The 25208-nt window shown below is 38.3% G+C and overlaps 1 protein-coding gene across 1 annotated transcript in view; it reads left to right on the forward strand.

Moving 5' to 3' along the window:
- Positions 1-25208, forward strand: part of LOC117301467 (nicastrin-like) — a 32218-nt gene that overhangs the window by 5742 nt on the left and 1268 nt on the right. Inside the window, exons 2-15 of the mRNA XM_033785479.1 lie at positions 2224-2322; positions 3472-3595; positions 6012-6142; positions 6980-7116; positions 8175-8319; positions 9273-9379; positions 10156-10317; positions 11797-12015; positions 13679-13851; positions 14693-14774; positions 18933-19031; positions 19877-19964; positions 20829-20995; positions 24009-24224. Of these exons, the coding sequence (XP_033641370.1) occupies positions 2224-2322; positions 3472-3595; positions 6012-6142; positions 6980-7116; positions 8175-8319; positions 9273-9379; positions 10156-10317; positions 11797-12015; positions 13679-13851; positions 14693-14774; positions 18933-19031; positions 19877-19964; positions 20829-20995; positions 24009-24224 (1949 nt within the window). The remainder of the gene's footprint in view (positions 1-2223; positions 2323-3471; positions 3596-6011; positions 6143-6979; positions 7117-8174; positions 8320-9272; positions 9380-10155; positions 10318-11796; positions 12016-13678; positions 13852-14692; positions 14775-18932; positions 19032-19876; positions 19965-20828; positions 20996-24008; positions 24225-25208) is intronic.

Here is a 25208-nt window from a genome sequence, read left to right on the forward strand (position 1 = left end):
ACCGACAACTCACGACCCCTCACGACAACTCACGACACCATCTTTTAAATGCACTTGAACAGAACATTTGAACGTAATTCAACCGTTAAATATATGCAAAAGAGTCATATGCATCTAAATCACTTTCAAACTGTTGAAATAATTGTATTTTAAACTGTAAAAAAGGTGTTTTTACCCCGAATTTAGTAACGAACGGAAATATTCACCGTTTTGTCTTTCGACGTACTCGGACGATTCTATTACACCGCAGGGGGCGAGGTAATTTCTGAGGGCTGAGTTTTATTTTTTCCTTTGGGTTTTAGCTGCTGATTTTTTCTTTCTTGTTAGTAACTAAGCCGCCACTCTGGAATTCGAAGTTAAAAGGGGAAACTGAAATATAATATTGATTTAAACTCCATGAAATACATTTTTAAAAAAGGTAAATAATCATCTTGCATGTTGTATCACCCCTGCGGTATAATAGAATCGTCCAAGTGCGTTGAAAGACAACATGGCGGATATTACCGTTCGTTACTAAATTCGGGGTAAAAAACACCTTTTTTACTGTTAAAAATACAATAATTTCAACAGTTTGAAAGTGATTTAGGTGCATATGACTCTTGTGCATATATTTAACTGTTGACTTAAGTTCAAATGTTCTGTTAAAGTGCATTAAAAAATTGTTGTCGTGAGGGGTCGTGAGGGGTCGTGAGTTGTCGGTATTTAGTGCAACCCCCCCCCCCCCTGTGAGCCTTATACTATAGGGGTCTAGTATTTTGGGCCTCCTTAACGCTATACGTTGATAGGTGAAAGTTTTACGACCGTTAGCCAGCTATAACTGAAGTTTCTTATGTACTACACAACCAAAACTTTCCCCACATACTCACATTCATAATGCGTGTATTTCCTTTTTGTTGAGTGAAATTAAAAGACATCGTCAAAAAATGCAAGTTTTTGCTCGGTACTCACTGTTGATTTTCTGCCGCATCGCGCGTTTTGTGACTTCTCTTATGCAGCCTACTACATGTACAATGTAGATCGACGAACTGCCGAGCCACGGCCGAGTCGGACTAAACTATTCTGTGAGAGAGGTGTTACGAACCAGTGCGTGGGCGCTTTATGCGTGAAACGGCGAGTATTATTGTAAACAAACAGCGCACGCATTGCCACACCCCTTCTACAAAATGGCTCGGCAGTTCGGCGAGTAGGCTGGTGTACAACGCTTGGTGGTCGAGTGACCAAAAGATAAAGCGTTGAGCATATTGAGAAGTCACAAAACGTGCGATGCGACAGAAAAACAACAGTGAGTACCTAGCAGAAAACTGCATTTTTTTGACGATGTTTTTTAATTTCACTCAACAAAAAGGAAATACAAGCATTATGAATGTATATTGAGTATGTGGGGAAAGTTTTGGTTGTGTAGTACAAAAGAAACTTCAGTTATAGCTGGCTAACGGTCGTAAAACTTTCACCCATCAAGACCGATTTGAAAAGCGTATAGCTATAAGGAGGCCCAAAATACTAGACCCCTATAAGGCTCACAGGGGAGCCTTATAGTTTCTAGAAGTAATGCTGTGAGTTTAATTTTTCAATGTAATCTGTGGACATTGGGGTCATTGTTGTATTGTGTTTTGTGTAAGGAAAAGGTACTATCCAATAGACCCTTAACCTTTTCATTTTTTGTCTCAACCGAACAAATCTCAATCATTCATTGATTATCAATCAATTCAACCCAATCAATCATTCATTCGTTCATTCTTTCATTCAATCATTTTACTTACATATGATTTACATACGTCCGTGTTAGTTCGGGTGAGCTATTAGTTATCATTAACAAACAAATACGACAGTTTGCAGACTCTGAATTGATTTGGGAATGTACACTTAGTATACTTCTAGAAACTATAAGGCTCCCCCATGAGCCTTATAAATAGGGGTCTAATATTTTGGACTTCCTTAGCTATACGTTTTTAAAACCGGCATTGATAGGTGAAAGTTTTACGACCGTTCGCCATCAATTACTAAAATTTCCTTTGTACTACACCCCAGAAACTTTGTTTGAAGAAAAAAACTGTGAAAAATCTGTTTGGTGTTTAGTGGGTTGTGTGGTGCGTTTAGAAGTAGATTGCGTGCTGTTACTTATAATTAGATTATAGCTATGAATTGCGTTAGCGTAATAAAATTGCCAGTTATAGACAACTCCAGCTAATCATTCATCATTAAATTTCTTTCATTTGTTCACAGTGTCAGCGAGGAAAACGCAAGATATGATCTATACTGATATTAAGAACACATCACCATGTGTGAGGAGATTTAACGCAACACATCAGATAGGATGCACAAGTAAGATTGATTTGGCTGAACTCATTTATACTCATTTCAAATGACCCTCATTTGAAAGACCATAATGGGATATCATTTAAACACAATTTATTTCTCCCCATCTGCCATGTCCATTGTGCTGTACCCAGCTGTACCCTGCATACTGCTATTTGAGTTTTTGCGCAAGATTCCAAACTATATGAGGTCGTTCAGACACAGTACTAAAGTTGGTTTAACTCATGGTTTAACCCGATCGAGTTCAACTCAGTGTGTCTGAACGGTTTTAAAGTTAGTCCGAATCGAGTTCAACCCACAAAAGATAAACCGTCCAGGGAGGGGGTTTATCTTTAGACCGCTTCGGGTTTAACTTTTAACACTGTGTGTGGACAGAATAAAAAGTACCACATCCGGTTTAACTCACAACAGACGACCCATTGACCTCCGTAATCATTACGTAAACACACGGTGACCAATGAACAGGCCAATAAACAGGATGTTAACGTAACGGGGTCGCGTTTGCTTTGACCTCTTAAAACCAAAGATAAACCGTATCGGGTTGAACTCAGTGCTGTCTGAACGCAAGGGGGTTTTATTTTTACGACCACCCCCTGCTGCTCGTAGAAGTTAAACCAGTTTGGGTCTAACTTAGTACGCTGTCTGAACATACCCTTAGGACCCTAAAACTTTATGTGGACCCTAAACCAATGTTTGCACTCCAGAAACAATAACACAAAATGCAATGGACATAGCTTTTATTTGATTTAAACCAACAATACTTCACCATTTCCAAAATAAAATTGATTTTTTTTTCAGTAAGGTGCTTGCTTGTCAGATTGAATGGTGTGAGAGCATTCAAATGTTACTGATCAAGGCATGGTACCAGACAACATTCCAATGTACCTTTAATGGATTATAAAAGTCTGAATCTTGAAGCCAATGGTGGACAATAGATTTGGCTGTATCTGCTGGTAGATATAGAGAATCAACTGTAGGATTGTTATTTTCTTTGAATATTTCCTTTTAGAAATACAATGTTGTTAAGATGTATCAAATATTCCCAATGGGATCAAAAGGAACCATTCTTGATACCGCCATCATCAATATCTGTAATGTCAACATGAAAGAAGCCCCTGATTGGTTTTTCTACTTGGTTTCCAATTTGTTTTGTAGGTGATTTCTATGGAAACACTGGTGTGATACATTACATGGCCAGTGACTCTGATGTGCAGTGGGTTATAGACAATGGTCCTCATCAGCCTTATATACCTCTCATGGAACCACAAGTCTTTAATTAGTAAGTCATTATTGTATCATACATGTAACTAGTTGTTCTATTAACTGGACTGGTATTTCTGAACAGCAGAGAAGGTGGGTTTGAATCCCCATCTTGATACTTCTGTCTTTTTTAAAGCAAGACACTTAAAGGCAGTGGCTATATTTGTAATTACTAAAAAATCATTATTATCATAAAACTTTTCTTGATTATGAGTAAAGGGAGAGGTTGATAGTATAAAATATTGTGAGAAACAGCTCCCTCAGAGGTTACGTAGTTTTCGAGAAAGAAGTAGATTTCCACAAACTTGATTTAGAACTCGAGGTCTCGAAATCAAGCATCTGAAAGCACGAAACTTCCTGTGACTATGGTGCGACAAGGGTGTTTTTCCTTTCATTAATATATTGCAACTTCGATGACCGATTGAGCTCAAATTTTCAGGTTTGTTATTTTGTGCATATGTTGAAATACACCAAGTGACAAGACTGGTCTTTGACAAAAACCAAAAGTGTCTAGTGTCTTTAAAAACATTATTTTGATAAATGATATGATAATCATTGAGTTTAGACTGTGTGTTCATTCCTATAATCGTTTTGACTATAAACCCACCATACAACCAGGGTCAGTCTGACCAGGGTCAGTCTGACTATGGCTTATAGTGGACCACCAGCCCGATGCCAGTAATTTCAGTGTCAGTCAACTCAAGACAGGACAAGTGTAGAGGTCTTGTTTTATTCAATTAAAGGAACACGTTGCCTTGGATCGGACGAGTTGGTCTATAAAAAAGCGTTTTTAACCGTTTGTTATAAAAAGCATATGGTTGGAAAGATGTTTTAAAAGTAGAATACAATGATCCACACAAGTTTGCCTCGAAATTGCGTGGTTTTCCTTTTACTGTGCGAACTAACACGGTCGGCCATTTATGGGAGTCAAAAATTTGACTCCCATAAATGGCCGACTGTGTTTTGACTATAAACCCACCATACAACCAGGGTCAGTCTGACCAGGGTCAGTCTGACTATGGCTTATAGTGGACCACCAGCCCGATGCCAGTAATTTCAGTGTCAGTCAACTCAAGACAGGACAAGTGTAGAGGTCTTGTTTTATTCAATTAAAGGAACACGTTGCCTTGGATCGGACGAGTTGGTCTATAAAAAAGCGTTTTTAACCGTTTGTTATAAAAAGCATATGGTTGGAAAGATGTTTTAAAAGTAGAATACAATGATCCACACAAGTTTGCCTTGAAATTGCGTGGTTTTCCTTTTACTGTGCGAACTAACACGGTCGGCCATTTATGGGAGTCAAAAATTTGACTCCCATAAATGGCCGACTGTGTTAGTCGACGAGGTAAAAGGAAAACCGTACAATTTCGAGGCATGTTTGTGTGGATCATTGTATTCTACTTTTACAGCATCTTTCTACCTATATACATTTTATAACAAACGCTTTTCAAAGACCAACTCGACCGATCCAAGGCAACGTGTTCCTTTAAACGCTTTTGTTTATGGTAAAATGTTGAATGTGAGTCTCACAAAATATCTTTCAATCCTGCTGAATATCACCAACAAATAGAAGAAGATCAACCTTGGGTCGATTTCACAAAGAGTTAGGGCTCGTCTTATCTCGAGTTAGGACGAGTACTGAGGACTAATCTTAATTTTTGCATGCTACAGTGCAGGGTTGGGACTCGTCCTAAAGTCCTAAGATTAGTCTTAAGTTAGGAAGATTTATTTATTTATTTTATTTATTTTAAATCTTTAGACAAACACAATAGTTACAAGTTGTACAGGGGCTGTCAAGGTTAAAACAAAAGTATAAAACAGTCATCAGAAGATGGGTAAAACCAGACCCCTGCCAACGATAAAAATATAATTATACAATATAAAAATATAATATAAAACAATATAAAAATATATTTTATAATTATAATTTTTGTGAAATCGACAGCGTATCTTATTGGTTTTTTTTTTTCTTTCAAATAGTTCAGATGTTCAGATGATAAAACTGTGTCATTTTGATTCTGGTCATGTAAATCAAATCCCAATCCCGTTCCAGTCAAGATTCTGAGCTACAATTCCTGCATCTTGTGGATTTTCCCAAAAAATTCAAGCCCTGTACAACCATCCAATCCAACCTGTCAAACTCAAGCATCAGAGCGTTGCGTTTGTGAGAAAACAATTATTTAAATTTTGTCATGGTGTTACTTGTTTGTGCTTATAATGTTGATCGCAAACCTTTCACATGTATACAAACAATTTTAGTCGACTGATGTTTAACGATTCATTTCAATTTCTTCTTCTTTTTGCAATATTTTATTAAGTTGTAATTGCTGACTATCTGTTAGGTTAGAAATGAATGAATGTAACCTATACAAATCAGAAGGTTTTATTATTAATAAATTGAATCACATTGTACAGGATTTTGTTTTATGTTTCAGCGCTAATGTTATGAAACTAGTGGACTCTAAGAAAGTAGGAGGCATTTTAGTCATCAATATTAACTCAACCATTAGCCAACAAAACAACTTCTACTTCTCACCGGATCGCAAGTGTCCTAATCAACACTTTGGTAAGTGAGTTTATTTACCCTGAGGTATTGACAAGAAGACCCCGTAGAATGTGAATAGTACGATGCTGTAGTAGGCTACTATACTAGTCTACTAGTCTATTGCTTGGTTTATATATTATATAACTGACATACAGATCCTTGTCATTTGATTGGTGGAACTTACTTCACGTGACATTAACTATTACTCCCATCCGCACCGTCGATCAAAAAGACCTACATGTATTCGCCCATGGGGAATAGCATTTCCCATTCAACAGTTAGGATCATCCTTGTTCCCAATGTTTTTGAGCAGTACAGCGCCGCCCCGCCGCTGCTAAAACAAAGGAGCACCTGTGCAAAAGGTTGTGATTCGATTTGTGCATTGTTGCCGCTACGCGGCGCTATATAATTTTTGGGTTGTCAGTAATTTGTGTGATTTTTCATAATGTTATACTTTTAAAATACTTCAAATGACAAGGATCTATGTCAGTTATATGAAACAAATATTGAGTGGCTTTAATTCGTGGAATGGAAGGAATATTATTGCTCGGTAAAATTTGGACTGTTCCATTTTACTCAGCTTCGCCTCGTGAAACGGAACAGTCCAAATTTTACCTTGCGATAATATTCCTCCCATTCCACTCTGAGCCACTCACGATTTGTATACTAGTCTACTAGTCTATTGCTTGTTTACAGTTTTCAACCAATACTCTTCTGTTCACTCACAACATCCAGCCCAGTTCATTCATTTTGTCTTAGTTCCTTTATTGTCCTCTCTCAGGTCTCGTGACTTCTTTTTTACAAAATTCAAAAGTTGTTTAAAATAAGTTTTTACTTAAATGTGTACCATTGCATTAGGACATTACAACAATGAGAGTGAGTATGGTGATTGTCGTGTAGAATGGAATCCTGATGGAAATGCAATGAACTTCATGGATCTTAAAGTACCTATCTTATCACTGTACAATGAAGCTGAGGTCAACTACATTATCAAGGTCAGTAGCTGGGTACATCCCCCCCCCCCACCAAAAACACACAAGGGTCTATGTTCAATGAATACAACTTTGTGGGGTAGCTTTGTTCAACACACACAAGGGTCTATGTTCAATGAATACAACTTTGTGGGGTAGCTTTGTTCAACACACACAAGGGTCTATGTTCAATGAATACAACTTTGTGGGGTAGCTTTGTTCAACACACACAAGGGTCTATGTTCAATGAATACAACTTTGTGGGGTAGCTTTGTTAAACACACACAAGGGTCTATGTTCAATGAATACAACTTTGTGGGGTAGCTTTGTTCAAACACACACAAGGGTCTATGTTCAATGAATACAACTTTGTGGGGTAGCTTTGTGGGGTAGCTTTGTGGGGTAGCTTTGTGAGGTACGCTTTGTTCAATTGCGTAAAAGACCCCTCAAGGGTCCACCTGTAAGCTGTAGTGTGTAAACACCTGCAATGGAGGTTTTTGAAATGCTGGTGGCAGCAGACATAACCGACCTTTTTTGCGGCTCTGAGTGTGCGCACATTTGCTCATTTATGCGCGCTTTTATGTAGGTCTAAGCACTTTCACTTTTGGCGAGAATTTTGAAAAAGGACTGTCAAAAAGTTTCCCGTTTTGGACTTCCTTTGTCCCTCTTTTTTACAAATATAGTATTTAGTTTTTTGGCAACAGCTCCCATTGGTTTTTTACTTAATTTCCAACAATAATATTGTTTCTTTTAGTTATATATCCCAGGTTTGATTGTGTATAACTACACACCAATGACACTCTTTCAGAATTGTTTTTATTATTCCATAATAATTATTACATCTACTGCTGTCATTTTTATGATCTATGACAATATGATAGAGACAAAAAACTTCATGTTGTATTTTGATGATTTATTTAACAGACCAGCCTACTTTATTGTGACTGTTGTAAATACATGTTCTGGAGGTGTTTTTAATGCACACAGGTTATCTATAAATGAAGGGAAGTGAAATTCATATGCTTTATATATTTTGATTGATATGATTATTATTTGTACATACCGTGTTGTTTGTTTGATAGTGTTACAAGGATCATAATGAACCAATAGACAATAAGGCTCGCTCCTATCCATTGTGTGCAACTGAAGTACATGACTTCATGTACGGAGCTAAGGATACCCCTACATGCATGAGAAGAACGCAACAAACAACTAATCTGGAACTATGTAAGTTACCCTCGCTATCAACAAATTGACAGCTTTATTATATGTATGTGTATTTGTTTTCCACCATAAAGTCTCAATATGCCAGAAGAGTATCCTTACTGAAAGTGAAACTGCAAGTGGCTGGTCAAGTCATCAAGAAAACTTGTCTGATTTAAACAGCATTACGTATGACACACATTTGTGCTGTGTAAACCTACTTTGTACAGCTATGTAGGCCAAGGATTTTATACTGCTTGAGTTTTGTATTGATGATATTGTTCTTTCCTTCATGTTAGAGGAAAGGTATATGTTTGGTAATCACTCTTTAAATTACCAACTTTGAGAATCATTTCACTTTTAAATAATCTGGTATGGGAAAATATGTCAGTTTTTATCCCCCTAAATTTGAATCTGAGAAATGTTTAGGTCGGAAACGTTTCTCAAATTGTGTACTCCATTTACAGATTATCTTTCTGCATGGACAAAACCGCTCCAGATTCAAGTCCTAATCTAGACAATTTGTCTTCATTCAACCCCAAATTATTAGTTGTTCATTTTTTCAAGAAACGTCACCTTCATGTCCTTTATTAAAACAATCTGTACTGTGTGCTCATGGTCTTACTTTGTCTTTGCAGCGTATTTCTGTGATCCTCTCGGTGACTAGCTCATGGTCTTACTTTGTCTTTGCAGCGTATTTCTGTGATCCTCTCGGTGACTACAATTCCTGGGTTACATTAATCTGTACTGTGCGCTCATGGTCTTACTTTGTCTTTGCAGCGTATTTCTGTGATCCTCTCGGTGACTAGCTCATGGTCTTACTTTGTCTTTGCAGCGTATTTCTGTGATCCTCTCGGTGACTACAATTCCTGGGTTACATTAATCTGTACTGTGCGCTCATGGTCTTACTTTGTCTTTGCAGCGTATTTCTGTGATCCTCTCGGTGACTAGCTCATGGTCTTACTTTGTCTTTGCAGCGTATTTCTGTGATCCTCTCGGTGACTACAATTCCTGGGTTACATTAGTGCCAACTAATAAGACACAAGGTCTGAAAAACAAGTCCCTCATACTAGTGGCAGCACAGGTAGGTTTAACTAGTACATAAAGCCATTGGACACTTTCGGTAAACAGTATTGTCCAAAGGCCCACACTTCGTGAATCACAACTGATATAAAAAATAACAAACCTGTGAAAATTTAGGCTCAATCGGTCATCGGAGTCGGGAGAAAATACCGGGAAAACCCACCCTTGTATCCGCACGTTTCGCCGTGTCATGACATGTGTTTAAAATAAATCCGTAATTCTCGTTATCGAGAATTGATAACTGTTTTTATGTTTTCTCAAAAAGTAAAGCATTTCATGGAATAATATTTCAAGAGAAGTCTTTCACCATTACCTTAAAACACAACATCCACATCAAAATCCATAATTTTAGTAAACTCATTATCCTTATCAAAGTCAATAGACTTCTCAGCATCAATAACCTTATAAAAATCTATTCATTTTGTCAGAATCCTGACATTGTTAAAAAATCAAGTCAGTTTTATTATGTAACCAGTCATATCCAAATGAACTATATGGAAGTTTGAGTTTCAACAATGTATTTGAATTGTAAGTGGTGTTTAGTACTACTGAAGACGAGTAGAGTCTATTGTCTGAAACGTCGAGACCCCATGGCTCTTTTCAGATCAGAGCCAACACTCCCTCACAAGAGATGTTATACATGCGGTCCGCAAGTTTACTATTTAGTATTTACAGTTATGTGGTATCGAGTTGCATAGGTTGTAAAATGGCTGTTGATATGACAGACACACACTATATTGTGAATTGTGTGTAATGAATAATATGTGTTTGATGTAGGTGGATGCTACATCTCTGTTCTACAATGTACTTCCCCGTGATGGTGCTGAACATTCTGCATCTAGTTTCATCACACTACTAGCTGTAGTACAAGCCCTTGGTGCATTGGATTTAGAAATCAAACAAGACATGGATGATATCATGTTTGTCTTCTTTCAAGGGGTAACAACTTTTTAGTTTTAGTTTGCAAAAACAAATTTAGATTGTGGCCTCAATCATCACCAGCAGTGTCCTTGAAATAATATTTGTGTGTTATTGATACAAGTTAAACTATCCGGTTCTTCGCTTTTTCTAATATAAGTTACCACGCAAGCGCGGTGGATAGGGAAGAATATAGCACTCCTGCGTATCATATCCAAGGAGGCAGAAGGCCAAGGTGGATGTGGTACGCAGACTGGCGATATTTTTGTGTATTTCCAGCTTGGTCCTTTATAGCACAGCCTCGACACTGCCGGTTTCAAGTAAGGGAATAAAAGGGTAGCGACGAGTTCTTAAACTGCCATTTATAAATACCTCACACAGTTTCACTATTCCTTTTGGTGGAGAGCACGTCACGTGGGGGTATTTAAAGCCATTGGACACTTTCGGTAAACAGTATTGTCCAAAGGCCCACACTTCGTGTATCACAACTTATATATATAAAATAACAAACCTGTGAAAATTTAGGCTCAATCAGTCATCGGAAACCCACCCTTCGCCGTGTAATGACATGTGTTCAAAATAAATCTGAAATTCTCGCCAGAATTGATAATTGTTTTAATGTTTTCTCAAAAAAGTAAAGCATTTCATGGAATAATATTTCAAGAGAAGTCTTTCACCATTACCTTCTTTAAACCCTGTAAAATCTGTGAACTTTTTTCTTTTTTTCTGTTCCGAAAGTATATAATGTCTTTAAACAGTTGATAAGCTGGAGCTGTTAAAAACCGGTTGTTTTCGGATACTACGTGCTAGTATTGGTGCGAGATGTTTCTCGTTACAGGGTTTGCGGGCGCTGTTGGTGAGTTGGTCGCGCTGTGTGTGAAAGGAAAACGAAAAAACCGTCTTGCACCAAGAATAACTACGCATGCATATCCGAAACTGTCTCAGTCATAAAAATGCAACGCACGTCGTACAGAGCTCATGGATGTTTGAAAATGGATAAGTTTGACAGAGTTTATTACTTTGTTACGCCTTTTAACCAAAAAGGGCATTTATGAATGGAAATAAAAGAGCAGTTACTCGTTCTTAAACTGCCGTTTAAAACCTTGCAGGGTCGTGGCCGTGGGATAAAGTCCCTCGCCTTTTTCGCCTCTGGCCTTTATCACACGGCCACGACCCTGCCGGTTTTAAACGGCAGTTTATAAACTTGTCGTTACCCTTGTATTCCCTTATTTAAGACCTCCTTGGCACTCTTTTATTCCCATAAAAACAGTTTTATTTTCCTGGTAATTACTGCATGAAAATGTGTGTTTAAGCATCAAATGAAGGTTTGTTAATAAGGGACTGCTATTATTAAGAAATATGACTTGCTATACTTTTTCTGGGTATAGTGGAGTAGGTCTAAATGAAACAAATTCTCAATTTTCCATGGTTATGTTTTCAATATCTGAACAAGTTGTGAATAAAAACTGAATTGTTCTTCTTTTGAATGTGTTTTGATAGGAGAGCTATGATTACATTGGATCATCACGAATGGTGTATGACATGAGAAAAGGCCAATTTCCCTTTAAGGAAAATGCTGAATTTAGTCAACCAGCGTTTGTTGATGTAGATGATATTGCATACTACCTAGAATTGAATCAACTTGGATTGGCTGTGGATGGAAAACTGTTTGCACATACAGACCCAATCACACAACAAGACCAACCGACAAAACAACAGGTATAGTACAATATGGAAAGGTTTGCGGTAACACCATTCAATGACTATCTCTAATGAGTTGGGGGGTGGTTCTGAAAAGAACCATTGGTTTCAACTCGACGTTTTGATCAGTATGTTCTGATCATCTGCTGGAGTAAGCTGAACTCTGATGCTGCATGCTGCTTAGGTATAGTACAATTACCACCCCATACCTAGACTATGGCACTTTGGATATCATAATGAGTAAGGTCCTTTATATAAAGAATGTCAAACCACTTAGTCACTGTGAATCTGGTAACAAGTTCACTTGTTTACCACGGTAACAAACTGTGAAGTACACTTGTGTACGTAACCTTGATCGTTCCAACAGTTGGTCGATTTCCAGCGCTGTATACGTAACACCCACAGGCTCGGGGGAACAGTGAAGAATTCGTAATAATGTTTGAAGATGACAACAGCACTTCGAATAGAGGAATAACAATGTTTAGGTATAACAAAGCAATTGTTGCACGTTGTGACTAGGGTCCATGGGTTTTGTACACCCTCAGTGGCAAATGCCAACCTCGGCTTGGCCTCGGGTTCCATTTTCCCCCTCGGGTATACAAAACGCCATGGATCCCGTCACAGCGTGCAACAATTGTATAATGTTACACCATCATAAAGCCATAGCAGATGTCAATGAATTTTGATGACCTTTGCTTTTACCCTTACACCATTGTATTCCGATGCATGTTAGCACTGTGTTCTCATTAGCACTTGATGACCTTTGCTTTTACCCTTACACCATTGTATTCCGATGCATGTTAGCACTGTGTTCTCATTAGCACTGTGTTCTCATTAGCACTGTGTTCTCATTAGCACTGTGTTCTCATTAGCACTGTGTTCTCATTAGCACTGTGTTCTCATTAGCACTGTGTTCTCATTAGCACTGTGTTCTCATTAGCACTGTGTTCTCATTAGCACTGTGTTCTCATTAGCACTGTGTTCTCATTAGCACTGTGTTCTCATTAGCACTGTGTTCTCATTAGCACTGTGTTCTCATTAGCACTGTGTTCTCATTAGCACTGTGTTCTCATTAGCACTGTGTTCTCATTAGCACTGTGTTCTCATTAGCACTGTGTTCTCATTACTTTCCCGCGTTTGGTTAGGGAAATCACAGGCGTATCCAACTCCAGTAATTGCCTGTCATTGTGTTTGCAGAACTTTGGGAAAGTACTGAGTATACAGTGGGTATAAGGGTAAAACTCAAATGGATAAGCTATACCAGGGGTGTGTTCCACTCGCGCAACGTTCGCCAACAATTTCAAGTGGAACGAGTTGTGTGCCGCCACCATTGACAAACGTTTGCAATCTTACGCGAACATACTTCTGAGGTGTTGGCGAGTGGTTTTTAAAATGGCGGACAAGCATACGGTACTATTTCATAATATATTAATAATATTGTATTTTCGGTTGATGATAATGCAGATTTGAAATAACAAAGTTAATTAGTTGATGGAATGATGTCAAAAAGAGGACTATTACAGCAAAAAAAAAATAAAAAAATAAAAAACTACTTCATTTCAGGGCGCCGCCATATTGACATCACGTAACATGCACCAATCGTTCCAAAGACAAACAACGGTTGCGCGAACAGTTGCCAATCGTTTGCGCTTATGAGTTTAACAACATTTGTGTCTTGCAGACTGAAAAGTTATTGGAAAGTCTAAAGAGCTCAATATCTGGAAGTGACATCACAATAAACAAACCAAGTCATGTCCAGCCACTGCCCCCTGCATCATTCCAAAGGTTCCTGCGTAGTGGAGTCAAGGTACCAGGCATCGTGCTGACAGATCATGAGAAAGAATATCGCAACAGGTAAAATATAAAGGCAGTATCTTCCTATGTGGGTGCTTCATTGCCTGTCTGTGTTTGATTAATCTAGCTGTAATATTGAACCAAATTTATTTTGTTTATTTTATTCAACATCCAAGCGCCACCTACATTAAATAAAGCTGAAGTGATTTAGCTACAGCTTTACAAAGCCTCTGAGTTGGCAATTAAATTTTCTGAAACGGTGAGTTCCACATGTAATCGTCCATTTCAGAATCAAAATTTGGAGCTAACATTTTTTATGTTTACAAAAAGCAAATAAACGTTTTAGAAACATTTACTGCAGTCAATGCATGCACAAGTTCATAGTTGACTTGACAACTTGAACCTCCACAAAGGTTATCTTAAGGTCACAAGGGGTGCGTTAGATTAGCTTCCATGGGTCGACCCCGGTGTGCTCATCCAAGTGGCGTATTTTATTTTTTCCAGGGCGAACTAGTGCACTGATAAATCCCCCATGCTATTTTTTTTCAGGACGAACGTGTGCAGATATTTACACACGTTCCACCTGGGGAAAAAAATACGCACCATACCGTGACCCTTCTCGTGGTGACGTCAGAGCCCCTCGGGACAGCCCCAAGTGACCCTTACGAGAAGGGTCACCTGGTGAAAAGGGGATAATCTTGTAAACTATCTCATAACATGTAGTTTATCATTAAGATCGTTAAGGGAACTGAAAGGACTAAATCGATTGACCAAGGGCTATAAGAGAATAAATGCAACAAACGAACAGAGCTGCCAATTACTAAAAGATAGCTATGCTAATGTTGTGTCATTATTATAAATGTGGTGTTAATAGTGAAGTGCTTGTGTTTATTCGTTGCAGGTTTTATAATAGCAGATTTGATACTGCTGAACTATTGCAATATGAAGAGAATGAAAACTCTACAATATTTCCATTGGCAACAGTAAGTCATTTGTTAATTTTGGATGTAATTGTAGATCAATTCTTGCGTTCCTGCACTATGGAGAAATGAATGTAATTGTAGATCAATTCTTGCGTTCCTGCACTATGGAGAAATGAATGAACTGGATTCAATCTCTGCTTCCATATACTCTTTTCTAACTCATGATTATACAATGTATATATGTCTAAGCCATTCAGACCTGAGATGTCCCTCCCATTGCTTCCATATACTCTTTTCTAACCCATGATTATACAATGTATATATGTCTAAGCCATTCAGACCTGAGATGTCCCTCCCATTGCTTCCATATACTCTTTTCTAACTCATGATTATACAATGTATATATGTCTAAGCCATTCAGACCTGAGATGTCCCTCCCATTGCTTCCATGTACTCTTTTCTAACTCATGATTATACAATGTATATATGTCTAAGCCATTCAGACCTGAGATGTCCCTCCCATTGCTTCCATGTACTCTTTTCTAACTCATGATTATACAATGTATATATGTCTAAGCCATTCAGACCTGAGATGTCCCTCCCATTGCTTCCATATACTCTTTTCTAACTCATGATTATACAATGTATATATGTCTAAGCCATTCAGACCTGAGATGTCCCTCCCATTGCTTCCATATACTCTTTTCTAACTCATGATTATACAATGTATATATGTCTAAGCCATTCAGACCTGAGATGTCCCTCCCATTGCTTCCATATACTCTTTTCTAACTCATGATTATACAATGTATATATGTCTAAGCCAGTCAGACCTGAGATGTCCCTCCCATTGCTTCCATATACTCTTTTCTAACCCATGATTATACAATGTATATATGTCTAAGCCATTCAGACCTGAGATGTCCCTCCCATTGCTTCCATGTACTCTTTTCTAACTCATGATTATACAATGTATATATGTCTAAGCCATTCAGACCTGAGATGTCCCTCCCATTGCTTCCATATACTCTTTTCTAACCCATGATTATACAATGTATATATGTCTAAGCCATTCAGACCTGAGATGTCCCTCCCATTGCTTCCATATACTCTTTTCTAACTCATGATTATACAATGTATATATGTCTAAGCCATTCAGACCTGAGATGTCCCTCCCATTGCTTCCATATACTCTTTTCTAACTCATGATTATACAATGTATATATGTCTAAGCCATTCAGACCTGAGATGTCCCTCCCATTGCTTCCATATACTCTTTTCTAACTCATGATTATACAATGTATATATGTCTAAGCCATTCAGACCTGAGATGTCCCTCCCATTGCTTCCATGTACTCTTTTCTAACTCATGATTATACAATGTATATATGTCTAAGCCATTCAGACCTGAGATGTCCCTCCCATTGCTTCCATATACTCTTTTGTAACTCATGATTATACAATGTATATATGTCTAAGCCATTCAGACCTGAGATGTCCCTCCCATTGCTTCCATGTACTCTTTTGTAACTCATGATTATACAATGTATATATGTTTAAGCCATTCAGACCTGAGATGTCCCTCCCATTGCTTCCATATACTCTTTTCTAACTCATGATTATACAATGTATATATGTCTAAGCCATTCAGACCTGAGATGTCCCTCCCATTGCTTCCATATACTCTTTTCTAACTCATGATTATACAATGTATATATGTCTAAGCCATTCAGACCTGAGATGTCCCTCCCATTGCTTCCATATACTCTTTTGTAACTCATGATTATACAATGTATATATGTCTAAGCCATTCAGACCTGAGATGTCCCTCCCATTGCTTCCATGTACTCTTTTCTAACTCATGATTATACAATGTATATATGTCTAAGCCATTCAGACCTGAGATGTCCCTCCCATTGCTTCCATGTACTCTTTTCTAACTCATGATTATACAATGTATATATGTCTAAGCCATTCAGACCTGAGATGTCCCTCCCATTGCTTCCATATACTCTTTTCTAACTCATGATTATACAATGTATATATGTCTAAGCCATTCAGACCTGAGATGTCCCTCCCATTGCTTCCATATACTCTTTTCTAACTCATGATTATACAATGTATATATGTCTAAGCCATTCAGACCTGAGATGTCCCTCCCATTGCTTCCATATACTCTTTTGTAACTCATGATTATACAATGTATATATGTCTAAGCCATTCAGACCTGAGATGTCCCTCCCATTGCTTCCATATACTCTTTTCTAACTCATGATTATACAATGTATATATGTCTAAGCCATTCAGACCTGAGATGTCCCTCCCATTGCTTCCATATACTCTTTTCTAACTCATGATTATACAATGTATATATGTCTAAGCCATTCAGACCTGAGATGTCCCTCCCATTGCTTCCATATACTCTTTTCTAACTCATGATTATACAATGTATATATGTCTAAGCCATTCAGACCTGAGATGTCCCTCCCATTGCTTCCATATACTCTTTTCTAACTCATGATTATACAATGTATATATGTCTAAGCCATTCAGACCTGAGATGTCCCTCCCATTGCTTCCATATACTCTTTTCTAACTCATGATTATACAATGTATATATGTCTAAGCCATTCAGACCTGAGATGTCCCTCCCATTGCTTCTTATCAAATTACTACTGAGTAGGCCTGGCAGATTTAGAGTAACATCAAACTACAAACATCAAACTACTCTCGAAATGCTCCTGGTGTTATCAAAGTTGCCAGCTACCCTTCTCTCGTTCTTTTAAAATTAACTTTTGTCTTTTTTCTAAAATATATTCTTTATTGACCCAATTCATTCATCATCAGAATAAGTTTGGATGCGCCGTTTTGGTGGTCAATGTCACTGTGCGTTATTCAGAGAAGTGCACGTTTTAGGCGACGCGGCGTTTACACGTAAACCTATTGACAACCAACATGGTGGGCGTGGCATCAGTCGCCGTGTGACTCGCGTGCAAGGGGTCAATAGTGTATATTTCTTCAGTTTTGAATTTGCTTCAGTTTGTGTTGTGCAACCAGTACCAGAATATCAGCTTGGGATGTACAGAGATACCAACATACACGATTTGGGCGTAGCAAATACGATTTCGAGCTGGACTACGACGCTACGATAATACTCAATAAAACATGCTAAACAAGCCGCCAAATATAATTTTATTAAATCGGACAATACATGCAAACAACGAATGAACTATTAAGTGGAAATCAAAATTAAGAAAAATATCAAAATAATTGTAACAGAAAAGAAAAAAAACACTTTTAATTTTAGAACGCAGTGTTGAATAATAGCGGCGAATTCACTCGAACAATGTACGTGTCTCGACGTAATGATTGTTGCGTGCCCTCCCCCGCTGGCTGGCCGGCCGGCTGAGTGTGCATTTTTTACGCTAGTGCATTGCTGCAAGATCGTACCCATTGATCTCTATTACACGATGGGGAATAGTGCACACGTGCGTGGGGAATGAGATTGTGTGTGAGCTAACGTGTCACAGTAACCTCATTCCTCGCGTATCCACTATTATTGTGACCACGCTGTCTGTACATGTACTTCATCGAAGCTTGGCACAAAAAGTTTGAAATAATGGCAAAAAATGGAGACCTTCTGAACAAAAATACCTTTAACTGAGTGGCCTGTGAGGTCTAAGCTAGACAGTTTCCATGTTTTCCAACCAGTAATTGTAGCGCCGATGTCCAGACAATGCGCAAAATACGGACACGTATTTTTTTTTTAGTTTTTTTTTTTTCTCTCTCTCCCAATAGCTTGTTTTTGCATTTCTGATCATTAAAACAAAAACATTTAAGTAAGGCCACCCTTTTTTATGTTACATTTATTTTTGAAACAAAGTCAGAATATGAGGGAAATCAGGTTTTTTTTTCAAGTTTATTTTCACTGGCCATTATAAACATTTGTAGCTGTTCTGTTGATGCATACAGGTAATTGTTATTTCACAACATTGCCTGAAAATGAGCTAATTAGCATTGTACATCGGTTTAGGGAGCCAAAGCTGCGCTCGCCCTTAACTTTTGGGAGATGCTACTCTTTTTTTAAATTCAATGTTGGCATCTCTGGATATAACCATAAAACCATTTCAGATGCATGCAAACAAAAATAGGTGCACATTTTTCGTATTTGTTTGACTTTTCTTATTTGAATATTTGTGTTGTTGATTTTGTTTGAAGGAGCTAGCAACCATTGCCACTACTATATCTCGTGCTGTATATAAACTAGCCAGACCAGACGCTACAGATGCAGACCTCATCCAAGCTAATGCTACAATTGTAAGTTATATTTGTATCTTAAGTGCTAATTCCCTTCACAACTATACAGCAAAAAAGAGTTGTGAAAGTCGCACAGCATTATAGATAAGTTCCAATAGATGCCATATTTACAGGCAAATTGCATTTTGGCTTGCAGGCGCGTCAAACGCTCCGTTAACACTCCGTTAACACATCAACGCTGTTAACTAACCAATCAGGCAACGAGTTTTGTGAAATGTGCGCCTGCTGCACAGCTTTCTCGCGCAAATCGCAAGGCTGTTTGTTCCTAATTGCCCATAAGGATGGCGGATTTAGGTCAGGTGGGAAGTTTCTGTTGTATACCAATCATGTTGTAAAAGTATCACAGTTCAGTAAGGACACTACATGTACATGTGTGTGTGTACATGTGTAGATAAACAATTCATCAACCTTTAAGTCTGTAATCCATTTCTCAATTCCATGACAATTTAGAATGTATAAGAAATCCACCTTAGTGTAAGATTTTAGCTTATGTAGTAATTTCAGTCGTAAACTCTTGCATGTTGATTGTAAACTCCATCCCTCCAGTCTGTAATAAACATACCACATAACAACTTGTGACTGTGGCATCAAATCAGGCAGTGCATTGTCTTAACACGTTCATTTTACATTTTTATTTGTGTGGACACATTTTCAGATGAAAATATTCCTCAGGAAAATTTGTAATGGTATCAATTTGTAATGGTCCTAAGTCCTAAGATTAATCCTAAGTTAGGAAGAGTTTGGTGAAATCGACGGCTGTGCTGTCAACAGTTATCATCAAGCCTACCAAATAGATTTGTTGTGTTGCAACTTTGACCGAGTGTTTATTTGACTGACTATTGCAGGTTAATGACATGCTGTACTGTTTCCTGATTCGAGCCAACTGTAGTTTGTTTCGCTCCATTGTATCTAAGACTGAAGCTTCATCTTTATGTAAGATATTCGTATATTGGATTGCAATTTAAAGGAACTTTATAGAATTGGTTTTTGCTAACAAAACAGTTGCTGGCAGTGTAAGCACTTTATGTAATCCACCATATACATAAACTGACAAACCTGTAGAAGTTTGAGATCGATGGGCCATCTGGTTCACGAGAGAATAGTGAGAAACCGCTTACAAATTTTGCATCGCATCGATGCCAAAACAAAAATGCATAAAACGCTCACTGAGCGATAAACTCCAAACGCGAAGTTAGATTATTTATTTCTCATCAAATATGACTTTGCAGACAGAAATAGTTCAAGGGATGTTTTCAAATATCATCATCATGTAAGTTTTATGTAAGTTTTTTTCTTTTTTTTTCTTACAAATTCGAACTGTTCCTCTAACAATTAGTTATGTGAAATGAAGTTGTATGACTAATAATTTGCTAGTAATACATATCCATTGCACTCTGGCCAACATAGCAACTGTCTGTGAATGTATACGTAGCGCTGGGAGCCAACACAACGTGCCACACACAAAATGTATGACTGTCGCAGTTAATATTTGGCCAATGCATAATGAGGTAAAGCTTATTGGGTCAGTCTATTACATGTGCTACCTCTTAATCTGTGTTTTTTACAACAAAACATCATGTTTCCTTTTATTTTTCAAGCAATAATGCAAATTCGATATTTTTATGTTATGATCACATAAAAATATGTTTTGATCATATACAAATCACCCTTTGCAATATCTTCATTTGAGTTAGTGCTTTGTTAATCATAACAAACTGTTATATAAAATCAGCATATATGATATCGTGATAGTATTAGATGGTAAATACACTCTCTTGATCTGTTTGATTTCCACAGCCAACTCTGTATACCCAAGTTATGTTGGAGTGTTTACAGGGGAAGCAAACTCCATGACAAAATTCATCCAGCGTTTACTGGGATTCTTCACTGGTAATCTGACATCAGTTGAACTGATAGAGACAGATGAGACACAGAACCAGTGTAAAACAAACAGCAATGACCAGGTATCTAAAACATATCCAATTAATGGCTATGGAATTTATCTTGAAACTATGCCGTGTGTGTTCTAATTGTAGAGGTAATATCAAAGTCATATAAAGCACACGTATCTACCAAACAAGGTACTCAAGGCGCTGAGTATATACAATACAAACTTTCAGAAAGATGGGTTATTGCAGTGAAAAATTTTAACACCCAATTATGTAGCACCTTATAAGGGTTTACAAGGTGCTAAGGCGCATTCAGCAGCCACAGCCAGGTACACCGGGTGAACTCCTTCTCTTTTCGATAAGTGCACTGGGTTCTTTTACTTTTTTCTTTTACTTTTTTGTTAAGTGGTTTGCTTAAGGACACAGATGTCATGGCTGGGGATTCAAACCCACACTCTGCTGATCAGAAACACTAGAGGTTGAATTTGGCGCTCTTAACCGCTCGGCCACGACACTTCCAAGTGCCAGGGTTCTAATAGTAGAGGTCAGGGTTCTAAAAGTAGAGGTCAGGGTTCTAAGAGTAGAGGTCAGGGTTCTAAGAGTAGAGGTCAGGGTTCTAAAAGTAGAGGTCAGGGTTCTAATAGTAGAGGTCAGGGTTCTAATAGTAGAGGTCAGGGTTGTAATAGTAGAGGTCAGGGTTCTAATAGTAGAGGTCAGGGTTCTAATAGTAGAGGTCAGGGTTCTAATAGTAGAGGTCAGGGTTCTAATAGTAGAGGTCAGGGTTCTAAGAGTAGAGGTCAGGGTTCTAAAAGTAGAGGTCAGGGTTCTAATAGTAGAGGTCAGGGTTCTAATAGTAGAGGTCAGGGTTGTAATAGTAGAGGTCAGGGTTCTAATAGTAGAGGTCGGGGTTCTAAAAGTAGAGGTCAGGGTTCTAATAGTAGAGGTCAGGGTTGTTATAGTAGAAAATGCTTTTGAAAATGCTTTTTTTTCTCACCAAAAACCATTTTTATAGGTTCTTGATTTGAAATTCGGTTGTGTAAAAGAAATTCTTTTGCAATTAAATGTTTGTGATTTTAACGATCCGTCGGCGACGCACATTTTAAAATATATATAGGCCTATATATTTGGCGTGAGCGATGTGTTTTTGTGAAAGAGGTTGTTATTCATCATAGGGTATAACTGGAACGAGGTTGAGATTAGACCCCAACATAGAAATAGAACCAATGAAGAAAGCACGTCGTCCGGACGTACAGTGTGTTCGCTGGTTCCCAATATATCTTTCGCTGGTTGTGAGGCAATAACAGGTACCAGTTTACCATGGCCTGCCGGCGATCTCAGATTCGTGCCGCGCCGTTCATTGGTTCGTGTGCAAACCTGCACGTACACAGTACACAGTACACATGGTGCAAACACGTGCATTGTTTTTTCAGTAGACTTTCAAAAGTCTCCACACGTGTTATCTTTGCTGCACCAGCAAGCGCATTACACGCAAACATTATTGAACCGTACCACTATAAACGAAGCAAGGAATGAGGCAAGTTTATACATCTGTCGCTGCTGCTGCATGCATGCGCGATGCCAGGAAGACAACAAGCCGTAAATTGGGCCAGCTGCTGGACGGCAATTTATTGTTTAGGTGCCGGTATTTCATGAACGACGTGTGGGGATCCGCGATAATAACAATTACAAAGGTAAACTTACATTGTCTGACTAGAGAAGAGGGATTAGAGAAATCCAAATGTATACCCCCAAAAACCTACCCCCCGAATTTTATAGCAAATTCACATCGCACTTGGAGACCACAATTTTGAAAGGAAAAAAAACGGAATTCCGGTTTAAACCGGAAGATTCTCATGCCTGATATCTAGATTACAAAAACGTATAATTAAATAGTGCACGGCTAGATTTACACCGCCAGGCCGTGCTTGAAAAAATAGGCCGTGATTTCACATAACTGGCCGTGCGAAACACGGGTGCACGGCTCGCTAGCTAAAACGCTGATGCGCTGATTTTTAGTTCTATCGAGCGCCCCGGTGTGGTTAGGTTTGGTTATGAGTAAACACAATCGCGTATTGATTGATCGGGGAACAAGGTAATTATTGGTACCTTTGTTGACGTTTTTATGGGTCGATCATGAGTTTTCTTGTTGAAAAAACAAACTCAGGAGGGAAGACCGACTCATTGTGAACAGGTACATGATTATTAACACTGAGCAAACCTGAGACAGCCATTTAGAACATGTAGGAAGGGTTGTTTACACATACCGTGGTCGAGTTTTCGCTGTTGTTGATGAATTTTCTACTTAAGACACAGTATGCCTTGGCTACCAACATGATGTTGCTAGGGCCAGGAGTTGCTAGGGCCAGGAGATTGTGTATAAACGTCACTATGCACAACGCTCGACGGAATCCCCAGAAATCTTGTTTGCCGTAGTAAAACCTGCGGGAGAATCCCACCATTTTAGAACAAAGTTTGCTCATATAAAAAGTAATAATTAGGTAAAGGAAGGTTTACCTTCTTATATCTTACTTTCCACGTATAAAGAAAAACTCATCTTCATGGAGAAAATCCTCCTCCGAATCTGTAAATTTTCAGCCCGCGCACATCTTGTTTGGACTCACAGATTTCCCCCAATTTCATGGGGTTCCGTCATTGCTCTGATGTTTCTTTACTACGTAAGTTTGCAGACGTTAAGTTCTTCATGATCCTATTGGTTAATCCTCCTCTTTAGTATGAATATTCAGTGTGTAAAGGGCAATTTTTACCAATGAAGTATGGGCGAAAATGCGCTGGAGGTCACGCTTAATGAATATGCATTACCCAATGACTCACAGAATTCTCCCGCATGCGCGCAAACCGTGTGTCGCTCACAGGGCTTTTTTATACAGCGGTGAGCACTAGTAGGACTCTTCCTTTGTGCTGTACACAGATACAGTCTGTCGTGTATTTTTGTGATATTTTTAATAAACCTTAATGAATCAAGGGCAAACATCAGGGTAGGACTGGCGACTATCGTCACTACTTGCTAAATGACTGTTCAAGTTGAATAATGAAATTATTAATAGTTGACTGTAATCTCTTATTGCAGATATTTCAAAGTTTCTTGATACAAGGCCCTAATCCAGAGAAGGATCGTGGTTATTGTGTGGAGAGTACTGTCAATCAATCCCCTGCGTTTTCACCAGCATTCATTGAAGGAGAGGAAGACTGGGCATCTACTGAATATTCAACATGGACAGAGAGTCAATGGGGAGGGTCAAGTTTCTCTCTCAGGGTCTACCTTAAACCAAGCACTGAACAAGAGGTAACAAAATGCCACAGCTTACAACTCACAACCATGTTGTCTACTTTGTCATTTAGATGTTTGTAAACTTACATTAAAGGCACTGTACACGTTTGGTAATTGTCTAAGACCAGTGTCCTCACTTGGTGTATCCCCTCATAAGCATGAAATAACAAGCCTGTGAAAATGTTGGCTCAATTGGTCATCGAAGTTGCGAGAAAATGATGAAAGAAAAAACACCCTTGTTGGACGAACTTGTGTGCTTTTAGATAGGAATAAAAGACTTCTAGCTAGAAGTCTTTTGTTATTTTAGTGAGAAATGACCTCTTTCGTAAAAACTACGTTACTTCAGAGGGAGTCGTTTCCCACAATGTTTTATACTACCAACAGCTGTCCAATGCTCGTTACCAAGTCAGTTTTTAAGTTAATATTTGTTTTGAGTACTTACCAAACGTGTACCTTCCCTTTAAAGACACTGGACACTATTGGTAATTGTCAAAGAATAGTCTTCACAGTTGGTGTATCTCAACATATGCATACAATAACAAACCTGTGAACCTGTGAAAATTTGAGCTCAATCGGTCGACGAAGTTGCGAGATAATAATGAAAGAAAAAACACCCTTGTCACAAGAATTTGTGTGCTTTCAGATGTTTGATTTCGAGACCTCAAATTTTAAATCGGAGGTCTCGACATCAAATTCGTGGAAAATTACTTCTTTCTTGGAAACTGTATCACTTCAGAGGGAGCCGTTTCTCACAATGTTTTATACTATCAACCTCTCCCCATTACTCGTTACCAAGAAAGGTTTTATGCTAATAATTATTTTGAGTAATTACCAATAGTGTCCACTGCCTTTAAGATGTCTTTAGTAGAAAAACTTGGTGTGATCCCTGGCTACACGGGAGCTAACGGATGTATGGCTTTTGACCGGCCCCCTCAAACAAAGCTATTGATAAAATAAAATAGGCAGGTCGCCAACCCAGTGTTAGATAGCTCAGTTGGT

The sequence above is a fragment of the Asterias rubens genome, chromosome 17 (assembly GCF_902459465.1).
Source record: "Asterias rubens chromosome 17, eAstRub1.3, whole genome shotgun sequence".
In the NCBI taxonomy this organism is placed as follows: Eukaryota; Metazoa; Echinodermata; class Asteroidea; order Forcipulatida; family Asteriidae; genus Asterias; species Asterias rubens.